Source organism: Zootoca vivipara, chromosome Z2, assembly GCF_965207765.1.
Source record: "Zootoca vivipara chromosome Z2, rZooViv2.hap1.1, whole genome shotgun sequence".
NCBI lineage: Eukaryota > Metazoa > Chordata > Lepidosauria > Squamata > Lacertidae > Zootoca > Zootoca vivipara.
This window is the reverse complement of record NC_142585.1, coordinates 33,250,070-33,277,789: the sequence shown is the minus strand read 5'-3', so window position 1 is coordinate 33,277,789 and position 27,720 is coordinate 33,250,070. Positions and strand designations below refer to the sequence as shown.

At 44.9% G+C, this 27,720-nt stretch overlaps 2 protein-coding genes across 9 annotated transcripts in view; one reads left to right on the top strand and one right to left on the bottom strand.

The window, feature by feature from the left end:
• The first annotated feature begins 4,081 nt into the window (after positions 1 to 4,081).
• BRD3OS (BRD3 opposite strand) lies at positions 4,082 to 4,580 on the top strand. The gene has a single exon (XM_088664738.1). The coding sequence runs from the start codon at positions 4,228 to 4,230 to the stop codon at positions 4,480 to 4,482; it is 255 nt and encodes an 84-aa protein (XP_088520864.1). The 5' UTR covers positions 4,082 to 4,227; the 3' UTR covers positions 4,483 to 4,580.
• A 6,492-nt stretch (positions 4,581 to 11,072) lies between these two features.
• The window catches only part of BRD3 (bromodomain containing 3), a 33,242-nt gene continuing 16,594 nt past the window's right edge, over positions 11,073 to 27,720 (bottom strand). For 3 of the 8 annotated variants that reach the window (XM_035113130.3, XM_088664733.1, XM_060270545.2), the window contains exons 6-13: positions 26,427 to 26,798; positions 24,492 to 24,620; positions 21,611 to 21,802; positions 20,512 to 20,577; positions 16,900 to 17,141; positions 15,162 to 15,454; positions 14,086 to 14,214; positions 11,073 to 12,196 (exon numbers count right to left, since the gene is read on the bottom strand). In XM_035113130.3, the coding sequence (XP_034969021.1) occupies positions 12,084 to 12,196; positions 14,086 to 14,214; positions 15,162 to 15,454; positions 16,900 to 17,141; positions 20,512 to 20,577; positions 21,611 to 21,802; positions 24,492 to 24,620; positions 26,427 to 26,798 (1,536 nt within the window). In that variant the 3' untranslated portion in view covers positions 11,073 to 12,083. The remainder of the gene's footprint in view (positions 12,197 to 14,085; positions 14,215 to 15,161; positions 15,455 to 16,899; positions 17,142 to 20,511; positions 20,578 to 21,610; positions 21,803 to 24,491; positions 24,621 to 26,426; positions 26,799 to 27,720) is intronic. The other 5 variants (XM_035113133.3, XM_088664736.1, XM_088664737.1 and 2 more) reach the window with 2 other exon arrangements.

Genomic DNA, 27,720 nt, shown 5'->3' with positions numbered 1-27,720 from the left:
ATCTTCTTCTCCATCTCCAGTGGCAGTCTAGAGAAGAAGACTAGTTTCTGGGGATCACAAGTCCCAATATATTAGAAAGGGAGCTCCAATAAGCCTTATTTCTATCACAGGGAAATTATATGCAAACTTCTGTTTGGTAAACTTACACTTTGGATATCCCAGCTTGTGATACTAGGCCCAGAGCAGGTGGGGTTTTGTCCCAAAGTCGACCCTCCAGCTGTTTTGGGACTACAACTCTGATCATCCCTAGCTAACAAGACCAGTCAGGGATTATGGGAATTGTAGTCCCAAAATAGCTGGAGGGCTGAGTTTGGGGTGCCTGTTTTTCTAGGGCATCCTAGAAGTGATGAAAAGTCACTTTTTCTTATTAGGAGATTATACCCCTCTACGCGGGTGGCACTGTGGTCTAAAACCAGAGCCTAGGGCTTGCCAATCAGAAGGTCAGTGGTTCGAATCCCCATGACAGGGTGAGCTCCCATTGTTCGGTCCCAGCTCCTGCCCCCCTAGCAGTTCGAAAGCACGTCAAAGTGCAAGTAGATAAATAGGTAGCACTCCGATGGTAAGGCAAATGGTGTTTCTGTGCGCTGCTCTGGTTCGCCAGAAGTGGCTTAGTCATGCTGGCCACATGACCCGGAAGCTGTCTGTGGACAAACGTCGGCTCCCTCAGCCTATACAGCAAGATGAGCACGCAACCCCAGAGTCGTCTGCAACTGGACCTAACAGTCAGGGGTACCTTTACCTTACCCCTCTATGAGGTGTCAGGTGAAATGCTCCCTATTAGGCAGGCCAACTCTAAAAATTATCGCCAACAAAGGGATGAAACACAGTTGCATCTTCAACCCTTACATATTCAGTCTTTTTTCTAAATGACCTTGCTCCCCGTTTATGTCAGTTGATGGCCATTGCGCAAAGCTTAGCTCCATTCCCATTCCCATTCTTTTATATGCTGACGATGCACTCATTTTGTCTCGCACAAGATTCAACCTGCCTCCATTGCTTTGGCTATCGCCCATTATTTCTTCAGTAGAGGGAACCAATCTGTTTCTGTTACACTAAAGGTTTTTAATGCCAAAGTAAAACCAAAACGACTGTATGGCATGTTGTGCAATTGACCACTCACTGGAATGCACCAATCAAAATTCCTTAGTAAAATCCCGGTTATCCAAACTGTTTCCTGTATGCAGCCATGTGCCTGGAAACAGGACAAGGGCTCATGGAAAGTAATTCTGGCTACACCTCCATTTCAAGTCTGACCTCTCTTCTCTAATTTTTCACATGCTGTTGGAATTCCACCATTCCAAATAGTTACAGTAGCTTATATTGAGAATAGAATTAAAAACATTGGCCTTTACAGTAATTAAATATCACTGCTTATGCTCACTGCTTATGCTTCCATTGTTAGCAGTATTTCAAACAATTAAACACAGATTGAATTCCAAATTCTCAGCAGTGCAGCCAATAAATCTTGCTCTCCATTGGGGTTAGGGATCCCACCTTCGTTTGGCCAGCCACTCCATATTTATATCACCTATGTGATCCCTTGCAAGATTTAATGTACCATAATGCCATCTGTGATCCTGCAAGGAAGATTCTTGAAGATACCATATTCAGAAAGGCAATGTCCTTGTTGTATAAAACACGTTTCATTTTACTGCCCATTTTACGCAAAAATCCACGGCAAATATTTAAATCTTCTGACTTCTCTGGGGTTTCGTTTCTGCTGAACAGTTGTAGGCTTGATATTATGGAGATTGCGGCAAAGTTTTTGAGAGATGCTATGAAACTAAGTCGCTATAAGCCTTTTGAAGCACATATTTAACCTTATTATGCTTGTATTAGTTTTCTCTTAAAGTATCTCCTTTTATGAACAGACTCCAGTTTTATGCTTTGACTTCTATACAGTGGTACCTCAGTTTAAGAACAGCCCTGTTTACGAACTACTCAGTTTACGAACTCTGCAAAACCGGAAGTAGTGTCCCAGTTTGCAAACTTTACCTCGGTCTAAGAACGGAATCCAAATGGTGGAAGGGTACTGGCGGCGGGAGGCCTCATTAGGGAAAGTGCACCTTGGTTTAAGAATGGATTCAGTTTAAGAACAGACTTCCAGAACAGATTAAGTTCGTAAACCGAGGTTCCACTGTATTTTTGTATGCTCTGGATGCCAATAAAGGAGAAGGATTGGTAAAAATGGGGAAAGTTGCTGTTCCACTTGGGTGCTGCTGGTGGTTTTCCCATTAAGGAATCTGGTTGGCTGTTGTGGGAACAGGATGGTGGAGTAGATGGGCCATTGGTCCGATCCAACGGCAAGGCTTTTCTTGTGGTCTTTCTTCCAGTATCAGAGGCAGGATGCTTCTGTACACCAGTTTATGGAGAATTGCTGTTGTTCTTCTCAGGTCCTGCTTGAGGGCTTCCCATTGGGACATCAGGTTGGCCACTGTGAGAACAGGATGCTGTTCTTACAGTGGGACCCCCTTTGCCTTCATCCTGCAAGAGCTTCTTATGTTCTTATCAAAGTACATGTTAAAAAAGCATCCTCCTCGTAAGTCCTGTAGGACAGAAACCCAGGTGTCTTAAAACAAGGCACTTTCCCCCAAGCTTTTTGCTTAGCTGAGTCAAGCCAAACATATTGTTTTGTCATGAGTGTTCATTTTTAAAATCTGTTGACTTTATCTACCGGTATGTTTTGATAATTTGCATTTGTTTTTGAAATCTGTTGACTTTTATCTATGTTTTGATAATTTGTTGTTGTCTCGTTGTTCTTAAAGTTTGTTAGTTTTATCTGTGTTTCTTATAAATATTTTAGACTGCTGCGTGTAAACCACTTGAGAGATTTATCGATTGGCTGAATAAGCAAGTCTGTTAATTAAGCAAAAACAAACAACTCAGTACTGGCAGTCTTTTCTGCCCCAGACCTACATGGAGATGCCTCTGGGGACTGAACCCAGGACCTTTCATGTACAAAGCTTGTGCTCTACTGCTAGGCTATAGCTGTGCTTGGAGGGAAGCCTGTGGCTCCGTGGTAGAGCACTTGTTCTCCATGGAAACTGTACTAGGTTCAGTCCCTAGCACCTCCAAAAAGGCCTGCCCCTGAAACCTGAGGAGCTACCCCCAGCCTGCGTAGACAATACTGAGCTAGAGGAACCAGTAGTCTGACTCAAAGAGCAAAACAACCAGGACCATCTGAGTCTATTAGCACTGAGGCTTCTACAATCCAGTTTTGCCCTGGAAATGTCCCCTGCCTAAAACTATGGTGAGCTGCTACCAGTCAGTGTTGTCAGTACTGAGCTAGATGGACCTGTGGTTTGACTCATTAAGAGGCAGCTTGTTATGTTCATATGCCAAAAACCTGGAATGCTTTTATCAATCTCTGCTACGCTCCTGCATTCTCGTATCCTAACTACTGTAACTCTGATTGTTCTGCAGATTCTTCCTTATCAAAGAGAAGTGACTTGGATTTGATCCCAGCCTAGTTGGCAATGAGTAGAAAAAGTCCACAACCAGTTCTGGAGATGGTCCCAGCAGCATCCAGCATCCTGACACTCTCTCTCCATGGAAACAGATGTGTCGTCTACACTCAGTGTGGCTTCCATCCTCTGAGCAAGCAAGAGAATCACCAAACTGTCCTTTAGTCAAGCTCAAGAATCGATCATCAAATCCTTCCCCATTTGACTTGAAAAAGAATGTCACCCATACTCCTCTATTTCCCAGCATAGTCCTGATGGCTCCATGTTCTCCAGTCCCTGAAGAAGCAATAAACTGGGGCAGGTGAGTTCAAAAGGTAGACAAGATTAGGAAGCAGAGGTAGAGATGCAAAGGACTGGCTCTTGAGAATGGGCTGTCTCTTGTATCAGGACTCTACCATCTTGATACAGGCCTCTCCTTAGGAGTAAGATGATGGTCCTCATGGTTCTGAATAACCCTTAGCTCTCCTGTGTTATATGGACTCGTGAGAATTTCCAGGCCAGAACTGGATTGGAGGAGCCTAATAGACTCGTGTGGAGCCTGTTTTTTGCCCTTTGAATCAAGCGCCTTCTGGTGATGTGTCCATAGCTGGAGTGTTTCCTGTTGTGACCACAGGCCGCCCTTACGCCTCCCGCACTTGCTGGGTCTGGCAGGGTTTTTCTCCTAGCCCAGAACACCTCCCCTGTGAGCCCTGAGCCACAGGGGCTGGAAGACAACGGCAACAAGGCTTCCTTCATCTTTTGTGAACAGGCGGTAGCCGTGGGGATGAGCGGACGGCCACCCCTGGCAGAGAAAGCTTTGTCCGAGACTTATGCTCGCCTCCGGTACAGGGATGCATCTTTGCTGATCTGGCAGCAGGAGCAGCAGAAACTTGAGTCTCTGCCACCAGGATCGTACTTGAACAGGAGCCACAGCATGTGGTACTCACAATATGGCAACCAGGCGATCTTGGTGCGGGATAAGAGGAAAGCGGACATCCCCAGGGATACCGGACAATCCAGGTTTTGCAGCGTGATGTGATTTCAAGAGCTAAGAGTGAGCAAGTGAGCCCAACCTCTACGCTAACAAAAATGGATCCAGAAAGTGGTTTTCCTTTAAAAAAAAAGTTTTATTTTTTATGTTGTAGCTCTATTTATCTTCTACTGCACTTTTGGACAGTGCTCCCGAAGCAATTTGGGAAATGGATTTTCAGGGTCCTCAAGTGGCTGTCCAACAGGTTTGCCTACATTCGTTGAATCCATCCAAATTAATTTTGAAACTTCGTTTGCTGCTAATCTATGGAAGGCTGTTCCTGATAGACAACACTGAATGCCTCGTCCTCACCCACCCACCCCACCCACGACTCTCCATTATAGATGGAATTTGAAGGTGGAGAGCCGGGGGCCTTCCAGATTTTACCCAGTACCATTCACCTGACATCACCACAAGCTCCCCATCTGTTTTAAGTGGTACTGATGGAGGCAAAGATTTTTCCCAATCATCTCTTCTGGAGAGGAGTCAAATAGGGAGAGGAGTCACATAAGGGCCACATAGGGGAGGTAGGAAGTGCAGTTCAAAACACCTGCTGTAACACACCTTTACCCCTGACTGCTTACACACAGGAGGCATTCCACCCCCCTTTCCATGCCAGCTTCGCCTGCTAAATGTCCACATAGCTGTTTCCCTCTAAAACAAGCAGGATCTGGAAAATAATGTGATAACCCACCTGCATGAGCACTTCTCTTTTGCTAAGGGATGCAGCAGGTCATTGAAGTGAATAGGTTCTCTCTCATGGACAGGAGTTTGCCCCATTCATCCTCTCACTCTGAAGTAGCCATGAATGCAAGCTTGGACTTTGTTTTCTAGGGCCTGGACTGTCAAATTGCTGCTGTGTTAACTTGTTGATGTGTTGACAGAACTACGCTAGGTCTTGGGGATGGAAGTGGCTGGGAACAGTTCAGTTAAAGATGTACACTTCTCTCTGCGACCAGATGCCTTTTGTTCATCACTTGCAGTATTAAAAATGAACAAGGGATACCTGTGTCAGTGGCTGCAGCAAATTATTGCTTCTCTGTGTGGACACACCCCGACTGCCAGATGCAAAGTCTGTTGTGCAGAGATTGTCAGTTCAATATAGCTTGGACAGGCACTGGGCTTGTGGCATTCTGGGAGTTCCCATTGCCTCTTGGGTAGGGTGCAAGAGGAGCAGCTGTAGTGACCCTTGAGGTTCTTTCCAGATCTACAGCTTTCAAATGCTCCACGTCACACACATAGGTTAATTAGGTTCTCTAGGCCTCCACCCTCCTGCAGACCCCGACTTAAATTTAGGGGAGAGGATGCAGCTCAGTGGCAGAGCACCTGCTTTGCATGGAGAATGTCCCAGGCTCAATCCCAAATGCCATTTCCAAGGATAGCTGGGAATGCCCCTTGCCTAAAATCTCAAGAGAGCCACTGCTGCCAGTCAGTGTAGACAGTATTGACCTAAATGGACCAAGGGTCTGAGCTCTGCATAAAGCAGCTTCCTATGCTCCTATTTAATTCAGACTAGTTCTTTAGAACTACAAGGACTAGAATATTACTTTATTTTAGGGGAAAAGATGTAGCTCTGCGGGATGCAACCTACCTCATAGGGTTGTTGAGAGAACTGGTGGGGGGGGGCGGGGAATACAGCTACCTACACCATTCTGAGCTTCTTTGAGGAACAGGATAAAATGAACCACAGGACTTGAATACCATCATAAGAATATAAGAGCCTGCTGGATCAGGCCAGTGCCCCATCTATTCCAACATCCTGTTCCCACAGTGGCCAACCCATGGGAAGTCTACAAGCAGGATTTGAGCACAAGAGCGGTCCCCTATCCTTCTGGTTTCCAGAAACCGGTGTTCAGAAGCATTGCTCCCAACAGTCATTTAAACCTACAGCTGCCAGGTCTGGAGAACCCCAGACCCTGAGATTTCAAGGCCCCAACCTGAAGCCTAGGGGCAGCCCCGGCTGATGCCACGAGAGCAGGTCCTGCAGATGAAGGTAAATTGGGAGAGGTGTGGGGAGGTGGGCACACACTGTATAGTGTCTCTGCTATAATTTGTAGCCAGCTCCTACTAGGCTCTCATGGCCACCTGGATATTCAATACCTCCACCTGCCACCTAGGGCCCAGAACAAGGAGGCTTCAGATGAGAGCTGGAGGTCTGGCAACCCTGCAGAGGCAGCTTCTTGGACCCTACTGCTGAGATGTGGGAACTGGAAGTATCACCTAAACCCTTTTAGATCCAAGCCACCGAGATGTGAAGAACTGAGGAGCGAAGCCTAGTGAGATGGGTTGGAGCTTAGCATTGCCATGGTGCGGTGGGGGTAGGCTTGTGAAGAGCAAGCAAGATCTTGGTTGCCTCGGGTGGTCCAGAGTGGAAACTTGGCATGAAAAATGGCAAAATCTCATCTGCCCCAATTTGATTTGATTCCTCTCCCAAGCATCCTCCTTCCTCTGTAGACCTTGGTAAAGATGGGGACAGCTTGGGACCTTTGCTGTGCTGTAAGATGTGGTCCCTCTGTAGATTCAGGACAGATTTTTTAAAAAGTCCTCCTTCATGCAGCACTTGGTTAAATTATGGAATTCACACGCACAGTAGGCAGTGATGGTGACCAACTTCAATGGCTTTAAAAGAGGATTGGTCTGGCAACCCCAATGAAACCTTATGTTAAGTTATGAGGAATGGTTACAGGAGTTGGGTGTTTTTAGCCCAAAGAAGAGGAGACTGAGAGGAGAAATGATGGAATATGGAGCAAGCTTGTTTTTTCCTGCTCTGGAGGTTAGGACCCAAACCAATAGCTTCAAGTTACAAGGAGATTTCTGACAGTAAGAGCTGTTTTGACAGTGAAACAGGCTCCCTTGGAAGGCGATGGACTCTCCTTCCTTTGAGGAATTTAAGCAACGGTTGGATGACCATCTGTCAAGGTTTCTTTAGTTGAACTTCCAACTCTACAACTTTTATTAACTCTGCTGCACAATAAATTGAAAACAGAGTTGTGATCATCACACATTTGTCCAACACCCCCACCCCACCCCGGGCTTTACAAACCTGTGTATTACAGAAGTGGCATTTGCTTCAAAAAATACATAAATAAATCAGGTCTTTGTTCCTTTATTATTATTTTTTTCCAAACTGTTCTACTTTTAAAACAATTAAAGATACAGAGACTGACCTGGAAAGGGGGGTAACTAGGAATATACAAATAAATCATGCTTTTATCTGGAAGGTACTAATACCTGTCAAGTCCAAAGTCTGTACAAAAAAAGAAAGCAAACAAATCCCCACCCTAAACCCATCCCTGGGGGGGGAAAAAACAACCCCTGAATACACAAATAAGGAATTAAGCACCCAGCACAGGAAACTATCAAAGAGCCATAGCACCTGTTGGTTAAAGTCAAATACATTTAAATTAAAAGTACTCCCAATTCTTTAGAACTTTGTTGTTGTTTTCTTTAAAAAAAAATACCAAGACAAATCTGCATTTTTCTTCTTCTTCTTCTGTCACTCTTCAAAATGCAGGGTGGTAGTTGTTGTTTTTTAAGTGACCAATGGTGTTAATAAATAAAGTTACTTGTATATACAGGAAGACAAAAACAAAACAAGGGACGATTAATTATGGAGTGTGTCTTTTGAAAAAAGTGCAGGGATCCAGACTGGAGAAAATAGTTTCTAGAAAAATTGATGAATCTTACAAAAGTGTTGTTATCTCTCCCCACCCCCACACGCACCCCAGTGTATCCCCCCTCCCCCCTTCCTTTGAGGTAAAAGGTTTATTTGGGAACCTGCACTTTCACAACACAGAAGTAGCTTTCCAGTCTTAAGAGCTTTCCACTGTTAGGAAAAAAAGGAATCAAGAGAAATTCACCCTCCCCCACTTCATTTCCTATTTGGGGGGCTTTGCTTGGGTCTCAACTATGCACCTCAGTGACCCCCGAAAGCCAAGAATGTGCCCTTAAGTTAAGCAATTGGCTCTACGGTTAACCAAAGGCTCACTATACATTTACAGCACACCCTTATATAACCATTTTAAACAGGCATAGCTTCCACAAATCCCAGGAACTGTAGTTTGCTAAGGGTGCTGAGAGTTGTTAGGAAATCCTTCTGCTCCTCATCCCCCCAGACATACAATGCCCAGAGTGGTTTAACAATCAATCCCTCTTCACAGGGAATTCTGGAAATTGTAGCTCTGCAAGGGGAATAGGGGGTCTCCATAAATTCTCAGCACCCTGAACAAGCCACAGTTCCCAGGATTCTTTGTAGGAAGAAGCCATGACTGTTTATTGTCGTATCATAATGCTTTAAGCGTATGGTGTAGATAGGACCTAACACAGGCCACATAAATTTATAGCACTAAGATACCGCTTTAAGCAGGCATAGCTTTCCCCAAAGAATCGTGGACACTGTTCTTTGTTGAGGGTGCTGGGAGTTGTTAGGAAACCCCCTATTCCTATCACAATATCACAATTTTTGTTTATTTAAACAATTTATATACCACTTCACTACAATGTCTCTTAACAAAGATACAATATATTTTCTTAAAAAAATATCAGTTAAAACTATAAAATCAGACATCAATTGAAATAGCTGCTGGAATAATAATAATAAAAAGTTTTCATTAGGTGCTGAAAGTTCAACAGGGAGAGAGGGCCTGTCTGACCTCAACTGGAATGGAGTTCCACAAATTTGGGGCCACAACACTGAACGCAACATGGCTCCTGTATCCAAGCCACAGGGGATTACCAACTCCCTTGAAGAGCTCAGTAATTGGGCAGGGATATAAGGGATTCAAGGTGGTCAAGTTATCCTGGCCCAGATTATTAACGGCCTTGTAAATTAATGCAATAACCTTGAACTTAGCCTAGTAGCATATGGGCATCCCCAAGAAGAGGTACTGATAGTTTAAGCACCCTGGGAATTGTAGCTCTTAACAACTTCTCAGCACCCAAGGACTGCCTACTGCAGCCAACATGGTGCCCTTCAAATGGTTGGTGAACAGCAGCTCCCAGCATCCTTGGCTGTTGGTCACACTAGCTGGAGGTCATGGGAGTTTGGAGTCCAGCCACCTCCAGAAGGCATCACATCACCTCAGCCCAGGTGCCGTGTCTTTTGGAGATTGGTTGGCCACCATGAGGACCGGATGCTGTACTAGATGGGCCATTGGTCTGATCCAGCAGGGTTTGTGTTGTTAGCTCTCCAAACATTCCTCATGGAGGAACACAACAGCTACTCGGGATGCAGTTGACTGCCATATGTTGTCTGGACCTCACAAAAACTGGACAGTGGTGCCACATGCTTCACTGGCTAATGTGAATACTTCCTACCTCAACAAAAGGATGATGTGGAGCTTGGGCAAAGAAACTGAATGACATCACATAGAAAAGGTCCCAAGTAACAGACTGACCAGGGTGAGAGGGTTTCGTTTTTTAAAGCCATCACTACAGAATATTGTACAAATGTTAATCAAGGGGTGTATTAAATTGCTAGTCCTAGGCCACATTCACACCATACATTTAAAGCACTATAGTGCTACTTTCGTGGGACCCAGGTGGCTCTGTGGGTTAAACCACTGAGCCTAGGGCTTGCTGACCAGAAGGTCGGCGGTTCGAATCCCTGTGACGGGGTGAGCTCCCGTTGCTTGGTCCCAGCTCCTGCCAACCTAGCAGTTTGAAAGCACATTAAAATGCAAGTAGATAAATAGGAACCGCTACAGCGGGAAGGTAAAAAGCGTTTCCATGTACTGCTCTGGTTTGCCAGAAAGCGGCTTTGTCATGCTGGCCACATGACCTGGAAGCTATATGCCGGCTCCCTCGGCCAATAATGCGAGATGAGCGCGCAACCCCAGAGTCGGTCACGACTGGACCTAATGGTCAGGGGTCCCTTTACCTTTACCTTATTTTAGTGCTACTTTCCACCACTATGGCTTCCCTCAAAGAATTCTGGGAACTAGTTTGTTCATGGTGCTGATACCCCAAGCCCCTAATTCCCTCCCCAAAACTACGGTTTGCAGAGTTACAATGAAGAGGGATTGATTGTTAAACCACTCTGAAAATTGCAGCTCTGGAAGGGGAAGAGGTCTCCTAACAACTCTTAGCAACCTGAACAAACCACAGTTTCCAGGATGTTTTGTGGGAAGCTATGACTGTTTAAAGTGGTCTCATAGAACTTTAAATGTATGGTGTGAATGTGGGCCCTGCTCAGACCAAGGGAAAGTAAGGGATACCCAACCAACTTAGATACATTCATTTCTGTGGATCTACTTTTGAGGGGAATTTAGTAGGATGCAACCCAAGATTTCACAGTCCCTTAACAACAGCAGGCAAAACTGGAAAGAACTACTACCCACCCCCCAGCACCAGCACCAACCAAGGGGTACGCTCTAGGTGTGCACAATGGAATTGGACCATTCCCAGACTTTTTTTTTAAAAAAGCTAATGCTTGTGATCATATGCCTCTCAACCTCCTCCATGCACAAACCCAGAGTGATAACAACCTCTCCTTTTTCCGTCCTGTAGCCAAATCAGTTTTTTGTTTTTTTGAGTTTCAACAATTTCAACTGCTAGCTTTAATAGGTCAGCCAACCTCTCATAACAGAAGCACAAATCTCTAGTATCAATTTTTTTTACTTAAAAAAAGTTTAAAAGAAATATCTAAAAAGGTACATTTTAAAAACAATCCACAGTACATGAGCTTTCTTCTCCTCCTTCCCTCATATATATATAATATATTTATATATATATATATATAAAATGATGCTCTTCAGCACACATGTAGACGCAGGGCCCAATCCACAAGGAAGGTCTGCTCATGGTCTCTGTACTCCCACCCCACCAAAACAAACGGGAGAGGTGCATTTTGTACACCTCCCTCTCATTTGAGAGAAGGGGGCATGCCCAGGAGCATTCCATGGTGGACTGGGCCCCTTGGAGGTTAGGAATACTAGTGCTAGCAACAAATACAATCAACTACTTCAAAAGCTAACGTCTTTCAGATACAGTACCGTTTTACAGAGAGGTTCTCCTCCCCACCACCCCACCCCATTTAAAAAGTTCCCCACTCCATATCAGCAGCAGCACTGAGCTGAGTCTTGGGCTGTATTAAAAAGGAATTTCCATGGGGGAGAAGGGAAGAGTAAGAGAGAAAAGTTACCAAAAAACACCCCCCCCTTTTTTAATATTACATCTCGCAAACATTTTTTTTTTACTCATCTCTCCAGTTCCCACATCTCTTGCTGTTGGTCACCAAAAGACGTCTCAATGATTTGATTTTTAAAAATAGTTTAGAGACCTTATATGCAAGGGAAAGTTCTTGCCTTAAAAAGTCTAGCCACACACACACCCCAAAAAGATCTTGCAACCTAATAAAAGCCGGGTGGGGAAAGTAGGGGGAGGAAATTAAATTCTGGAAGGTTTTATAACACTGAATTAAAAGAAAAATTAAAAGTAGAGGGGTGGAATGAGATGCAGAGCTGGTCCTGTTGCAAGAAAGCAGGCTGGTTTGTTTGTTTTTAAAAAAATAGTAACAAGGAGGAAGCAAAAGGGGACGCTGCAGAACTTTCCGGGGCAAGTGCCTGTGAGACGTCCATTCGTTGTCCGGGAGCGTTTAAGGGTCTGTTGCTTTATTCTGAATCGCTACTGTCCGAAGTGGAGCTTGAGCTGCTACTCCCCGATTCCGAGGAGCTGCTACTGCTCAGGCGAGAGGGGCCTCCAGAAAGGGTGGAGCCAGATTTTTCTAGCAAAAGAAATGAGAAAAGAAACAGCATTTTAGGTGAAAGCAATCTTCATCCTGGATATTTAAGATTCGACTTCTCTAGGCTAAAAATAGTGCATTCAGATGTGTGGAACGTTGAATTAGGTTCCTAGATGAGAACACTAGTGCTTCTGTCCTGTATTCCAACACTTGTTTCACATTGCAGTACCTGTTGCATTAGAAGGATCATAGACTCAAAGAATTGTAGAATTGGAAGGGTCCACAAGGGTCATCTAGTCCAACCCCCTGCAATGCAGGAATACCAACTAAAGCACCCATGACAGATGGCTATCAAACCTCTGCTTTAAAACCTCCAGCTACCCTCCTCCGAGTTATGACATTGTGGCTTTTTAAACCAATATACTGGAATGTTGTCCTAAATTTCATTCGTACCAGTTTGTGGAACGACAAATGTCACTGGGCATCAGTGCTACTCCTCCACCCTTTCTGCACATGCACACTTCTGTTCCCCCATGATCCCTCCCCTGAAAACGGCATAAGAGAACCATATAGTTGGCATTACTGCTCCACATTTCATCACTTTGCTCTCATGATTTTCTGGGTTAAGGAGGCTGCAGATGGGTTTTTTCCTGGCATCACGGAAATGAGTGCTAAATATGTACTATGTTCCTCCAGATTTACGGAATTGGCTCTTACACCATGTGGAAGCTCAACTATAACACAGAAATTGGCTGGGGAACATCATGAAAGTGGAATAAACTGTTGTGCGAATGCAGCCAAAACAAATCCTCCTTCCCCGTTAAGTCCTTAAATAAAAACCCCAGGAGTGATGAATTCTAATTCTGTACATAGTTAACTCACTCCAACAGGAGGCAGTAATGGCCACCAACCTCAATGACTTCAAAAGAGGGTTGGACAAATTCATGGAGGAGAAGGCTATCAATGGCAACCAGCCAAGATGGCTATGCTCTTCCACCACTGTCAGTTATGACTTGGAATGCCAATTATTTGGAATCACAAGTGGAGAGAGTTGCTGTTGCTCAGATCCTACTTATTGGCTTCCAGATGGAGCATCTGGGTGGCCACTGTACAGCATGCAAAACTAGATGGGCTCCCTTTGGCATGATCCAACAGCCTCTTCCTATGTTACTAGGAACCTCTTCCTATGTTACTTGGACATTTGCATTATTTATTATTTATTATTATTATTATTATTATTATTATTATTATTATTATTATTAGCATTTCTATATAGCCCTTCATCCAAGTATCACAGGGTGGTTTAAAATATAAAAACAAATGAACAAAAACCCATAGTTACAAACAAGAACACCCCCCTCCCCAGTTTAAAAGTCCATAGATTGTTTCATTAGCCAAAGGTATGGGAGAAGAAGAATGCTTTAATCTGGTGCCTAAATATAGGCAGTGAAGGTGCCAGACAAGCGCCTCTGGGAAGAGCATCACACAAATGGGCAGCCACCACAGAAAAGGTCTGTTCTTGTGTTGCCACCCTCCGTCCGCTTGTAGAGGAGGCACGTGAAGAAAGGCCTCATATAATGTGTGCAATGCCCAGAATGGTTGATATTAGGAGAGGTGGTCCTGCATGCAAAGCTTTGCATAGGGAAGGTTGTAGGTTCACAATGGCCAACACAGTATAGTGGTTAGAATCACAGAACTGCAAGCCCCAATGGATCATCTTGTCCAACCCTCTGCCATGCACGAATCAGGAATGTCAGAGGGTAGGACCAAGAAGGCATGGGTTCAAATCCTCCATTTGGCCATGAAGCCTACTGGGGCGGTCACACTCCCCTGCCCCTACTTCTCAGCCTAACCTACCTCACAAAGTTGGGAGGACAAAACAGGGAATGCAGTTAGTAAATGCATACAGGAAGGGAGGAGGTTTTGTTCACCTTTTTTCGCAGGCTTCTTGTTGTTGTTCAGCTGCCCGCTGACGTCCTGAAGCCTCTTCTCGAGCTCCTTCTTCTTTTCCTGAGCAATCTCCTCCTTCGACTTCGCCACCTGCTTCTTCCCACTCGCAGCTGCGGGGGAGAAAGGCACAATTGGTGACATGTGGAGAGAGAAGGAAGAGTCAGCACCACTGTCTTTTGCATCCTCATACTAATGACTCCCGAGAGATGCTGGATGGGGGGGGGGTCCAGATCAGATGGCCTCTTGTGGGTTATGCAATAGCACCTCTCCAACTCCAAAACCTGAGAAGTGGGAGTAGTGTGGGGGACAATTGGGGGAACAGCCTTGGCGGAAGCTGCTTTTGACAGGCTGGTGGGGCAGGTCAAGGCAAACACAGAGACGACCGAGGAAGAGAGATGGGTTTTGCACCTTGTCCTGGGTGCTGGCAACCCACGTTATGCCACTGTGAGGGAAGGGCCTTAGATGGTAGAGCACCTGCTTTGTTGAATGCCCAGTGACATCTCAACGTAAGGCTGGGGAAAGAGCTTCAAGCCTGAAACCCTGGAGAGCTGCTGACAGACAGCATAGACGTCCCTCAGCTGGATGGACCAAGGGTCTGACTTGGTATAAAGCAGCTTCCTATGTTCCTATTAAATAATCCAGCCCTTTCCTCAGAACTACGAGGATTAGAATTATGCTATGTTTAGAGGAGGAGCCATAGCTGAGTGGCAGGGCATTTGCTTTGCATGCAGAGGGTCCCAGGTTTAAACCTCAATGGCATCTCTAATGAACCCAGGACCTTCTACAGCCAAGCATGGCTCTGGCACTGAGAAGTGGGGCATCCACTAAAAATAAAAGAAGTTCATTGTTTACAACCTTTGGGACCAGTTGTTGCTTAGTCGAACCTCACTGGGTTGTTGTGGGGATTAAATGAGGAGGGGGAAGAGACTCATGTATGCCTTTTTGAACTCCTTGGAGGAAAAGGTGGGATATGAATGCAATGTATAGGTAGATAAAAAGAATTAAGATATGGCACTGCTCATTTCAGGATGGGTCCCGGGAGGCTCCTCCCACTTACAAAACGGCTTCCGTTGCTTCTTCTGCAAACAGGACTTGACGTATCTCTCCAGCTCCCGTAACGTGGTAGGCTTCAAGGTTTCGAAATCTATCTCAATTTCATCGGGGTTGGAGTCCCGAAGTGAGGGCTCCCTTGACTGGATGATGTGTACCACCCGGCCCAGCTTCTCCCCCGGCAAGCGGTTGATATCCAAGCTGAGCTGGCGCTTCTCATCGTAGGTCATTGGGAGTCCCTCCTCCTCCTCATCCGAATCGTAGGCCACAGGCACCTGCTTCCCGCCTTTTTTTGGCTGCCTGCAAAGTTAATTTGCTATTACTGCCTGCAAAGTTAATTTGCTCCCCATTGTGAGGGGAGGGAGGTTTGTGGCAAAGTGGAAAGTGAGCAACACGAGCAGGGAATAACTAGGGGCTGCCTTCCCTGCTTGTGTTGCTCACCAAACCCTCTCTTTTTCCACTCCTAGTGGAAGCATTTCTACAAGCACCAAACATGGGGAGCAGTACCCAGCTAAGTTCTACTCAGAGTAGACACACTGAAATTAATGTATCCAAGTCCATCACGGCCATCAATTTTAGTGAATCGACACAGAGTAGGGCTAGAATTGGGTTCAGCCCCCTTAAACAATTTCTGCAAATGTGCTATTAATATTCCATAAAACAACTGGGTCACACTTTGGGGAAGCTTTCTTTCTCTCTCTCTCTCTCTCTCTCTCTCTCTCTCTATATATATATATATATATATATGATGGGCACCTGTCTCATTTCATGTGGCAACCAATTCCAAAAGGCTGGAGCTGAAGTGCTATAAGGAGCAGGTGGCCCAAGCGATGCTGATACAGAAACCTCACACATACACTTAAGTAAAATAATGTTATGTTTACCATCCCCTCCCCTCCTCTCTCTTCTCCTCCCAACTTTCTACTGTGTACAACAACACCAGTGTCTCACGCTGAACATAAATGATTTGTAAAAAAGACAATAGAGACAACGCCTGTACTTTTGTAACCCAAGAAAACCTTTAATAAAAATTATTTATAAAACAAAAAACCACCTCCTCCTTGGGGGGGGCTTTCCCATGCACCTTCTCTAGAGGAACCTTGGGAGCCGATCCTCTGTGACCAACTCCTCCTTTCCTACTGATTAGTTCCAGGCAGCACAGAGCAAGAGGCTTCCTTTTTTGCAGGATGAAAGCATCCAAATTGCTAAGTAAAAGGGTTTAACACTCACAAAGGGCTACAGAACTCTGTGGTGTCAGAGGCCCGAGGCAGTTATTTTCCGTTCGTTCAGTTATGGCAGTTATTAACAGCCTTCACAAGTCAGAGCAGCAGATACAGTATGTTCCGTTATGCTGCTGTCTGCCTCAGAGTTACGTCAGTGTGCAACAGTCTTTTGTTGTCTTAGGTGTAATATGTATTAGTAACGGAAGTAACATCTGCCTGCCTTGTATATTTAATCTAACAAGTGCAAGCACACTGAGCAAAAGTTATTTGTTATTTGAGCTTTAAACAAGGAGTGTCTTGCATATATTTTTTTAGAGGAGGGAAAGGGAACTAATGAAAGGGTCAGACGACCCGGGCTCTCTTCTGCGTAACTCAGTAAATGGGAACTAGAGTTTAATTCCCACACTTTTCAGTGACTTAAGTAGCCCCCCTTCAATGCCAATTGGGTGGCTTTAGGACACCAGAGACAGGGACAGCGCTGCAGAAATAGTGACCCCAGACCACTACACCTCTCTCCTTTACCTGTTTGCAGTGGTGGTGCTGTTGGCCTTCTTGGCCGGTGGCTTTTTCTGCTGGGCCTGCTTCACTGGCTGAGTGACCTTCACCTTCTTCTCCTCCTCAGCCTTTGCCTTGTGCTTCTCTTTTTCCTTCTCTTTCTCCTTGTCTTTCTTCTTTTTCTCTTTTTCCTTCTTCTCCTTCTTCTTCTTTGGCTTGTTCACGGGGGCTTGCGAGAGAGCAGCAAGTTGCTCGTGGACAGCCTTCAACTGGCAGGGGAAGATGGAAGAGTAAAAGCTTAAGGTGACCATATTGCTCCAGAGCCAGCCCCCTTGGAGGGAATGAGCCACTCTAGCATTGTGCCAGGGGAAAAAAATATTCCTCCTGCATTTCCCACCCCACCTTGATCATTCTCCATCAATTAATGAGAAAAGAAATCACATTCAACAACTATCAAATTTGGGCGAAATTCTCTCTCTTTTACCTTTATCTTACTTTCCTGGTGGCTGAAGGATATTTGCCAATGTTCTCTCATTCTACAAATCATCTCACCACTGGCTGCACCCAGGCCCTTGCAGAGCCAGGCAGAGGCCCGGGCCAGGTAGATAATGTGGCCCTTTTTAAATCCCTTTTGTTACTTTTTTTTCATTTTACTGATTGTGAATATGCTGACCGAGACCCCCTTTGGATTCGGAGGCCTGGGCCAAGTGGCCCATATGCCCCCCCCCTGGTTGGGGCTGGCTGCACCTTCTGCAGGGTCTTACAGGGGCCACCACCAAGCAGTGCTTCTGGCAAAATGCCATCGGCGAGAATCCAACAACTAGCTCCTGCTACCACACCATGTGTGGTGGCTCTATATGTGCCTGCCATGATCTGGGCTACAACTGCATGAATAGCAGTGGCTTCATACCCCCCTCTCCCAATTGACTGTCTGCATAATATTTGTATACCACTTGACTGTTAAAAAAAACAACCCTCAGAGGCACTTCCCCATGGAGGTGTCAGTTCTCACACATCCCTGCAGAGGTAGGGTGGGCAAGCTTTGCCCGTCTGATATATTCCCAAGGCACAGACACCAGGGGAGTGAAGAAGATACATGGCTTCTGTTGCCTGCTAAAAATTGTTTAGTCAAGCTTTTTTTGTAACTTGTAATTTCGTTTTATAATGTGCTAGGCCTTGCCTCGTCAGCTGTCTTCCAATGAAAATGCCACACACGGGGCTACTGCGCATGTTCACTTTACTTGCTAACCCCATCTACCCCTTTTGGCTTTCCACCACACCTGACCAACCTCTCCTCCCTATTCCACCCCCCCCCCCACAGCTTGCCCCAAGAGCCACCCCTTTTAAAGGAGGGGGGTGGCACTTCACAGAGTGGCTTGCTAAACAGCTCCTCACCCTCCTATGTTAAGCCTCACTGCAGGCACATTTAATGGAGGGGGAGGTGTTACACAAAGCAGCTTGTTAAACCACTTTATGAAGGACTACTCCGCCTTCCATTAAACCTCACTCTAGCTGTGTTTAATTGGGGGGGGGGTGCTGCTTCAACTTTTGTGTGAAGAGCCTTCCCTCCCCCTAAGCCGTTTTAGTGTAGGGAGTAGGTGCTTTGCAGTGCTTCCCTTCCCTGTTGAACAGCTCACCTGCACAGGTGGACTGTTCTTCATGCTGTAGTTGACACTGCCCCCTACTGGCGGCCATGCAATCTGCAGAGCATGACGGCACCTTGCATTTCTCTATACCAGGCATCCCCAAACTGCGGCCCTCCAGATGTTTTGGCCTACAACTCCCATGATCCCTAGCTAACAGGACCAGTGGTCAGGGATGATGGGAATTGTAGTACAAAACATCTGGAGGGCCGAAGTTTGGAGATGCCTGCTCTATACAGTATCTTTTTTAATTCCTATTTTATTCTGGGTGTAGGAGGCAGGAAGGTTTGATTGGCCATCCTTGCTTCTAAAGAAATAAAAGCCTCTCTCAGTACAATGACTGATGGGCTCTTTTCCCATGTTCAACCACAAGCTTACAAACACACCACAGACCACCTGAATAAAGCTTGTGGTCTACTTGTGGTCCACAGACCAAGGTTTGGGAACCCCAATCTTCAACAGCAGAAGAGATGCCCTTGCTGGTAGCCTCCCCTACCCACTTGTGGGGCTGTCTTTTCCCCCAGAGGTCTGTGAACATCCAATCCTGAACGTTTCCTTGCTTGGCTGTCAACTGGTGGATGAACACATCAACATTCAGAATAGGGTCCCATCTAATGTCATTTTGCTCTTTCTATCCCTGCATTTTTAACTTGCCCCAAGCACTAAGGATTGAGTGAGAATGGAATGTGGCAGTCCTAAAATAAAAATGGAACAAAAACAGAGCAAGGGGTCCCTTTTTAAAAGTGTTCAAGCACAACAGACTTGGGTCAACAATATCACTGTGTGTCCCACCTCCACCCCAGGAAGAAGCAGAGACATCACCTTTAAAAGAATTATTATGAGGACTAGAAATTTGCCCATCATTTTAAAAAAAGAAAAAGTGGGATTCTCAGGAAATCTGGTGGGAGCACTGGGTTATCGCTTTGGATTGCAAACACTCTATGGACTCAGCAGCACTGGCTGTAGAAGAGAATGTTCCGCCAATAGGTTCACCCCGCCCAATGGAGGAAGTCTGAAATATGGGACTTTGTCTAAATCATCATCAGATCCTTTAACAAAACTCCTAAGATAAGCATCAGTTAAAAGCAGTGATGAGGCCCTGCCCTTGGGGGCTCACAATCTCGTTTTTTTTCCTACTCTCCTGCCATGCCAAGAGCAACAAAACTCAAAAAAGCCCTCTAGAATATAAACTGTTGTAACAAAATAGTCTATAGCGGGCCACCTAGCTCAATTCCTATCTACACCGGGTGTAAGAAATATGTGATGCCCTCTAGATGACACTGGACTCCCAGCTCCCATCCGCCCCAGCCAGCAAGCATTGACAATGGTCAGATGGGAATCGTGGTCCAACAACATCCAGAGGGCCCCCAGGCCCCCACCCCTGATCTAAGGAGGAGTATTCCACCACTGCATGCAAGAGATGGAAGGATGCCTCTATTTAGAAGAGACATTCCATTCCCTCATGTGAGAGTGGAATCCCTCTCATTGGATAGAGGGTGGGGAACCCATGCCCCTCTGTATCTTGTTGGACTTCAACTACTATCACCCCAGCCATTTTGGGCAATAGTCAGGGGTTGATGGGAGTTTAGTCCAGCAAACAGCTGATGGGCCACTGATGTTCTCCAGTCTTGCTTTAAGCATTCTCTAATCATTGACCAGATCCAGGTGCTTTTAAAATTACATGACTGTTAAAAGGATCAGAACTCAAAGCTCTTGACCTCTTGTCACCCTCTCTCTTTCCCCCTTTCATTCCCAATTTATTTTAAAACAAATTTATTATCAAAACACCTGCAGAATCCCCCCCCCCCTGCCCGCTGAAGCCCAGAGCTTTACTGGATCAGCAGGACGGAAAAATTATCTCACATGCAACACAGCTTATAGATAGGATATTATATATATATATATATATAGCTATGCTAATGCTACACAACTTGACATATCCGGACAGCAATAAGAAAACGAAAATTTTAAAATTAAAATTAAAATAAACAAATACATTCCATCCATTCCAGTCTCGGGAGTCATTGACCTTGTAGCACTGCCTCAATGATCGGGAACAGTCCTGTGTGAACAAGAAGACAGGCGAGGAAGCTAATCGTGCATCCTGAGTGCGAATCCATTCGGTGGGAAGGGAGGGGGGGGAAGGGTAGGGGATCCCGCAATCTGAATTTGCCACATGAACACACACAAAAATTACACTCTGGTCTCCCAAGGAATCCTGAGAATCTTTTCATTTTTTCCTCTCTTTCCTTTTAAAAGGGCCAACTTTCTAGCCCTCCAGGCCACTCAAAGTGCAAGGGCCAGCAGCCATTTCCCCCACTTGCAATTCTTTTTTCATAATGTATTTTTTTGCATTATAAGAACCACGCAATGTATGCCTTCAGGCACCAATTTTTTTTTTTAAAAAAAGAAAGAATCTTGCATTTGTTGCAGTTTACTTTATAAACACAAAAAAGCAGAACCTTGTTTCAAACCAGTAAATGATCATTATAATTCTTCAGAGGCAAGTCTTAGCTCTCATATTACAGATCAGCCCAACTGAGGCTAAGTGACCTATACTCCAAAATAAGTTATTTTGCCGAGGTGGTTCTCAAGCTGAAGACTTCCAGAACCATATGTGTGCTGGCTGAACACTATAGATTTTTTCACAGACATATTCATAGGTACCAAAATGTCAAGCAAGCTCATGTGTAGAGGGGCTTTAATTGGAGCTTGGCCTGGAACCCACTGGGAATGAGATCTCAATGTTGTTTTTTTTAAGGGCCATAAGAACATAAGAATCTGGATCAGGCTAGTGGCCCAGAACAGCATCCTGTTCTGACAGTGGCCAACCAGATGCCCCAAAGGGAAGCCCACAGGCAAGACCTGCGATTCCTAGCAACTAGCATTCAGAAGCATCACTGCCTCCGATAGTGGACGTAGGACAAAGCCATCATGCCTAAAAGCCATTGATAGCCTTCTCCTCCCTTAACCTGTCCAATCGTCTTCCAAAGCCTTCCATGTTAGTGGCCATCACTGCCTCTTGCAGGACTGAGTTCCACAGGTTAACTGTGTATTGTGTGGAAGAGGGCTTCTGGCATGGGGCCACCTCTCACCTGCTCCTGCAGCTCAGCCAGCCGTGTGGCTCTTTCCTCTTCCGAGTCTGAGCTGTCCGAGTCGGAGGAGCTCTCCTCGCTGCTATGGCTGCTTTCCATGCTTTTGCTGACAACCGGTGCCGTCTGCGGGGGCTGGGCCAGGGGCTCTGCCGGCTCATCCGGCATCTTGGCAAACCTCATCTCAAAGACGTCCTGCGTGTGGAGAGAGAGCATATGAAAGAGAGAGGTTTGTAGAGGGGGCAGAAAGAGTCCACAACCCTTCTAAGGACATAAGATAAGCCACTGGCCACATCCAGTCCAGCATCCTGTTCTTACAATGGCCACCCAGGTGCCCCAAAAGGAAGCACGCAAGTAGCATCCAAGCACAAGAGCCCTCTTTCCTTCTGTGGTTCCCAGCAACTGGTATTCAAAATATCATTGCCTCTGACCATAGAGAAAGAGCACAGCCATAGAATCAAATAATCACAGAACTGTAGAGTTGGAAGGTACCCCAAGGATCATCCAAGTCCAACCCACTACAATGCTAGAATCTCAGCTAAAGCATCCATAGCTAGCAGCCATTGATAGCCTTATCCCTTCCGTGAATTTGTCTATTCCTCTTTTAAAGCCATTTAAGGCCCTAAACGGCCTCGGTCTAGTATACCTGAAGGAGCGTCTCCACCCCCATCATTCTGCCCGGACACTGAGGTCCAGTGCCGAGGGCCTTCTGGCGGTTCCCTCGCTGCGAGAAGCCAAGTTACAGGGAACCAGGCAGAGGGCCTTCTTGGTAGTGGCACCCGCCCTGTGGAACACCCTCCCACCAGGTGTCAAAGAGAAAAACAACTACCAGACTTTTAGGAGACATCTGTTTAGGGAAGCTTTTAATGTTTAATAGATTATTGTATTTTAATATTCTGTTGGAAGCCGCCCAGAGTGGCTGGGGAAACCCAGCCAGATGGGCGGGGTATAAATAATAATAATAATAAGTAGTAGTAGTAGTTGTTGTTTCAGATTGGTGGCCATCACCACTTTCCATGGCAGCAAGTCCCCCACCCACCCACCCACCCACTTTCTCCTTTCTCCCCAACCCCCCATTCAAAAACATAAACTATTTGGAACAAAGGCAAGGATGTGAAACACAAGAGCATCATTGCTGAGTCACTCCCCCCCCCAAAAAAAGATGGGACAGATATTGGTTGCTCAAAGAGATCATGGCCATAATCTGCTTTGATGCAGTCCAGTTCCAGAACCCTCTCACATTTAGCTGTTATTTCTACACTGCAGGAGATTAGACTAGATACCCCTTGAGGGTTCCTTCCAACTTTCCAATTCTGTGCTTCAAACCAAATTGATGAAAAGCTAGCAGGACTGGATGATAAATAGCTAAATTAAAGGAAGCAGATGCTGAAACTGAAATGCCTTCCATACAAGGATTTGGAGGAGAAGATAAAATCATGAATAGTGATATGGAGAATTATCTGGATATGGCATTGATGGAGTTGAGAGAGGGGAAGCACTGGGAAATACTTCATTCCTGCCCTTTCTTCAGTTCTAGCAGACAGAAAGTCTATTCTGCAGTCAATTTGGAGTGAATTCAGAGAATACTGCTGCTAAATTTATGCTATTCTCTATGGAAAAAGACTGGGGAAAACAAAAAAAATCAAAGGTCCTAGAAGAGCAGATTGGGATGCTGTCATAAATACAACAGGAAATGAAAACACAACAGGAAATGGAATTTGAAGACATAGGACATGGACTAATGGATATATAATAAGAAAAATATATAATATGATCCCAATATGTGACCACACTGGATAGATTTAAAATGGACACAGAGAGAAGAATTTACTGTCAGTCAATATGGAATAATGCTGGTGGGAATTAATGGAGATAAAGTTAATGTTAAAGAAAAAATATGGTTGACAGGTACCAATTATAACAATTCAGGAACCCATCTTAAGCTTTTTGTGGGGAAAAGAAATGATTGATTCTTGACTTAAAAGAAATATTGTTTAACAGAAAATAGAGAAGATGGTTGTTAGCATGGACTGAATGTTTTAAATAATCATATTTTTTAAAGTACTGTACATGGAAATGTCAGTCTTTCAGGGCAAAATGCTGGGAGAAGAAAGGAAAGATTCCAGGTGAGAGCTGGGAATGAACTACTGTCCCCTTTAGGTGGTAAGGGCTAAGAAGTACTTTTAAGCGAGGACTCCATATTCTACTTATTCTGTTTGCATTTTTTTGTAGCAGCTATTTTATTGTGTTATTAAGAAACTTTAATAAAAATCTCATTACAAAAAATGATAGCTCCCCCCCCAAAGGGACACTCCTGTCCATGGGCCCAATTATGCCAACCAAACCAAGCTCACTTGACTTTCACCCAGCTTGTCTAAAAATGCCTCACCTGTCAGCTAACCAGAGTCATCCACTTAATTATCAGCGCTTACAAAGACCTCCCTCTGCCTGCATGACTTTACCCCCCCCCCCCAACTGCTCAGGCAAAAAAACCCCAGGTCACCCAATATCACCATGACATCAGGTGACTGACAGGCTGGAATCCTCACTCACCTGTCATAATTTTGCCCAGTGGGAGGAGAGGAGAAAAAGTTCTGGCCCACCAGCTGGACTTACTTGACCACCTCTGCTCTAAAAGTGTCCCCAATGCAGATGGGCAGAAATGATCCACTCTGCTCCTATGAGGAGGCTGCTTGTCGCTTCTCTGCCTGAGTCACTTCCCTGGGATAGGCCAAATCAGGGACAGAAGTGCATTATTTCAGAGGCAGGCAAGGGGAATTAGGCACAATCCAAAGCCTCATAGGACCTTTAACAAGGAAATTATTTTATTTCTCATATCAGTTTTTGAGTCGCTGTTCTGGTTCCATTTTGTCCATCACTTTACCTGAAGCTTCCTGGCCATAGCCACGACTTCATGGTCTGGAGGGTTGTACTTATAACAATTAGAGAACATTAACCGGATGTCCGCCGCAAAGCTCTGGGCATCTTGATAGTCCCGAACATCCATTTTTTTCTGCAAATACAAGAAAGTCGTGAGGGAAGGAAGAATGGAGAGGGAGAAAGTTGGGTAACAGGTCAAAAAAGCCCTAATCAACTTGGAATCACAGATGGAGGAAGCTTTTTTATTTTTAAGGCTGAGTTTAATGTGGAGCAGGGCAGGAAACCATTGACAAACTACTATGGTCACTGCAGAGAGAGAGAGAAATTATTTACAAGCACCTTTAATGCTTAGAAATGCTACAGGAATCAAATGATACAACTGAGAGTATGTTATGTGGAATTTGAATTTTGGTCATGCATGCTGTGAAGGTGGTGGACTCTCCTTCATTTGAGATTTTAAAGCAGAAGTTGGATGGTCATCCATCAGGGATTCTTGAGCTGTGATTCCTGCAATTCAGGGGGTTGGACTAGATTACCCTTGACCCCAGAACCCTAAAATTATATGATTATATATTGGAAATCTGCCAGCAAGCATTGGAGGAGCAGCAAAAATAAGCCCACTGTTGATGGGTTAGGCCACGACTCCCCCTCTTCCAATGCCAGCATCTGCCTGGCAGCTGCCTCTGATGGTAGTCCCTGGGTGCTGCCTGGTTAGTTTTGACCCGTGACAGGGTCTTCTCTGTGGTGGCTTCTTAGTTGAGGAAAGCCCACTCTGGTGAGAAGCACTTGTCCCAACATTATTAACTTTCAGGAGGGGTTTGAAAACATTGACGTATGACCCTCTTAACCCAAGCTTGTGGTGGCTGAAGAAGACAGTTCCTGGCAACCCCAGAATCATTGGATTTAAAACATTTTAAATTGTGACTGCATTTTACATGCTTTTAATTATAATGGTTTTTAAATGCTCCAGCGCTGTTTTTCTTTTAAACGGTATACAGTGGTGCCTCGCTAGACGAATTTAATTCGTTCCACGGGTCTTTTCTTATAACGAAAAATTTGTCTAGCGAATCCCATAGGAATGCATTGAATTTTTTTGGATTTTTTTTTTGCCCATAGGAACGCATTAATTGAATTTCAATGCATTCCTATGGGAAACTGCGATTCGCTAGACGATTTTTTCGTAAAACGGATTCGTCTAGCGAGGCAACCTTCGCTCGAAAAATCCTTTTGTTAAGCGGAAATTTCGTTAAGCAGGGCATTTGTTAAGCGAGGCACCACTGTACCTGTTTACTGCCCTGAGCTCCTTGGGGAGGGAGGGCTGGGCATGAATTAAATAATAAACATACCGGTAGGATTTGCAACTGGGACAAGTTCAAGCTGTTAAGGTTAGTGTATTAAGCCCTTAACTTGGGACCAGTTTACCAGTGAGATTGCCTTGCTCATATACACATGTTCCACGGGGCCTCTTTTAAAAGACTCACCCTGTATAAGCACTTGACTGCTTCAGTCCATAGAACTGGCACTGTTACATGTGCCACATAATGCCTACTCTGCGCTTTTAAGTACTCAAAACTCCCTGCCTGTAGAACTCCCTGCCTATTGACAGTACACTACACCCTATCTGGTGCTTGCTTAAAACCTTTTTGTTTGGGCAAGCCTATCCAGGCATGCAAAAATTTCCTAGTCTCCTTTTAGCTTGCCCTTATTTTTCATTATGAAAATGTTAATAGGCCTTTTTAAAAAAGTGATATAGCAGTTAAGAGTGTTGGCCTAGGAACTTCAAATCCTCCCACTCCGTCACAAAGCTCAATGGGTGTGACCTTGGCTCACAGTCACTGCCTCTCTCAGCCTGGCCTGACCTAACCTACCTGTGCTGTGAAAAGGGAGCAGGAAAAGGTGGGCTATCAACACAATGAATCAAGATTAACAGGGGACATACTTTCACAGTACTGAGATCCATTGGGTGCTTGATGATGTCATGGTAGTCGTGCAGCTCCAGAGCCTCAGCGTCCACTGGCTTGTAGAAGGGCCAAGCGTATGCTGCATGCTTCTTGGAGAGCATCTCCTTGAGGATGCTGTCACAGTACTTGAGGTGTTCGGAGAGCTTCCCCTTCTTCCCCGCGTGCTGGGGCACCTCCCCATCCTCCAGGTCCTTCTTGGGCGGCTTGATGGGCCGGCCACCGCTCTCCCGCCGGGCCACCACCTTGGCCTGCTTGGAGTCCAACAGCGGGGTGGGCGACTCACTCCGACTGGCTGTGATGGCTGATGTGGTCGGGGTAGTTGTGTCCGCTTTCCGCTTCACTCCCTTTTTCTGAAATCCAAAGGAATACACACACACAACCACAATTATTTTTTAATTAATTTTCTTTTAAAAGGAGAGGCTACAAATAATAAATGATGAATGCATGGGCCTTTTATTCACAACTATGAAGTCTAGAATCTTGCTTTGGATGGGCCATAGATCACTGGTAGCGTATGTAGGAGGGTCCCGGGTTCAATCCCCAATTGCACCTCTTTTTTCTTTTTCTTTTTAAATTATTTATCATTTTCTTTCTTTTTTCTTTTTAATAATTAAAAAGACTTTATTATCATTTTCAATTTTACGTAGTTTGCACAATGACATTTTACCAAAATACAAATCATACATTTATCATCAATTTTCCTTTCCGCCACCTTCCATGCTTCATTTTATGAACCCATTGCCACTCCAAATTCTAATTATTCTGTATTCTCTCCTTTTCAAAATTAATTTTAAAAAATTAAAAATTGCCCACTAGCACCTTAGAAACCAACTAAGTTTGTTCTGGGTATAAGCTTTCGTGTGCATGCACACTTCTTCAGCTTATACCCAGAGCAAACTTAGTTGGTGTCTAAGGTGCTACTGGACAATTTTTTAATTTGCTTATTTCGACTGCGTCAGACCAACACGACTACCTACCTGAATCTCTCTTTTTCAGTTTTATTCAATATACTTCATACTGCTGAATTTATTCAAACCCTGCTAACATTTTAGTTTACAGTAATTTTTCAAGTATGCTGCAAATCTTTTCCAGTCTTTCTTAAAAATGTTTTCAACCTGGTCTCTTAGTCTACTAGTCAAATTAGCCATTACTAAATATTCTATCAATATTATCTGCCATTCCTTTGTTGGTATTACGCCCTGCTTCCATTTCTGAGCATATACCATTCAGGCTGCTGTGGTTGCATACGAGATTTTTCTGATCTCTAGGTAT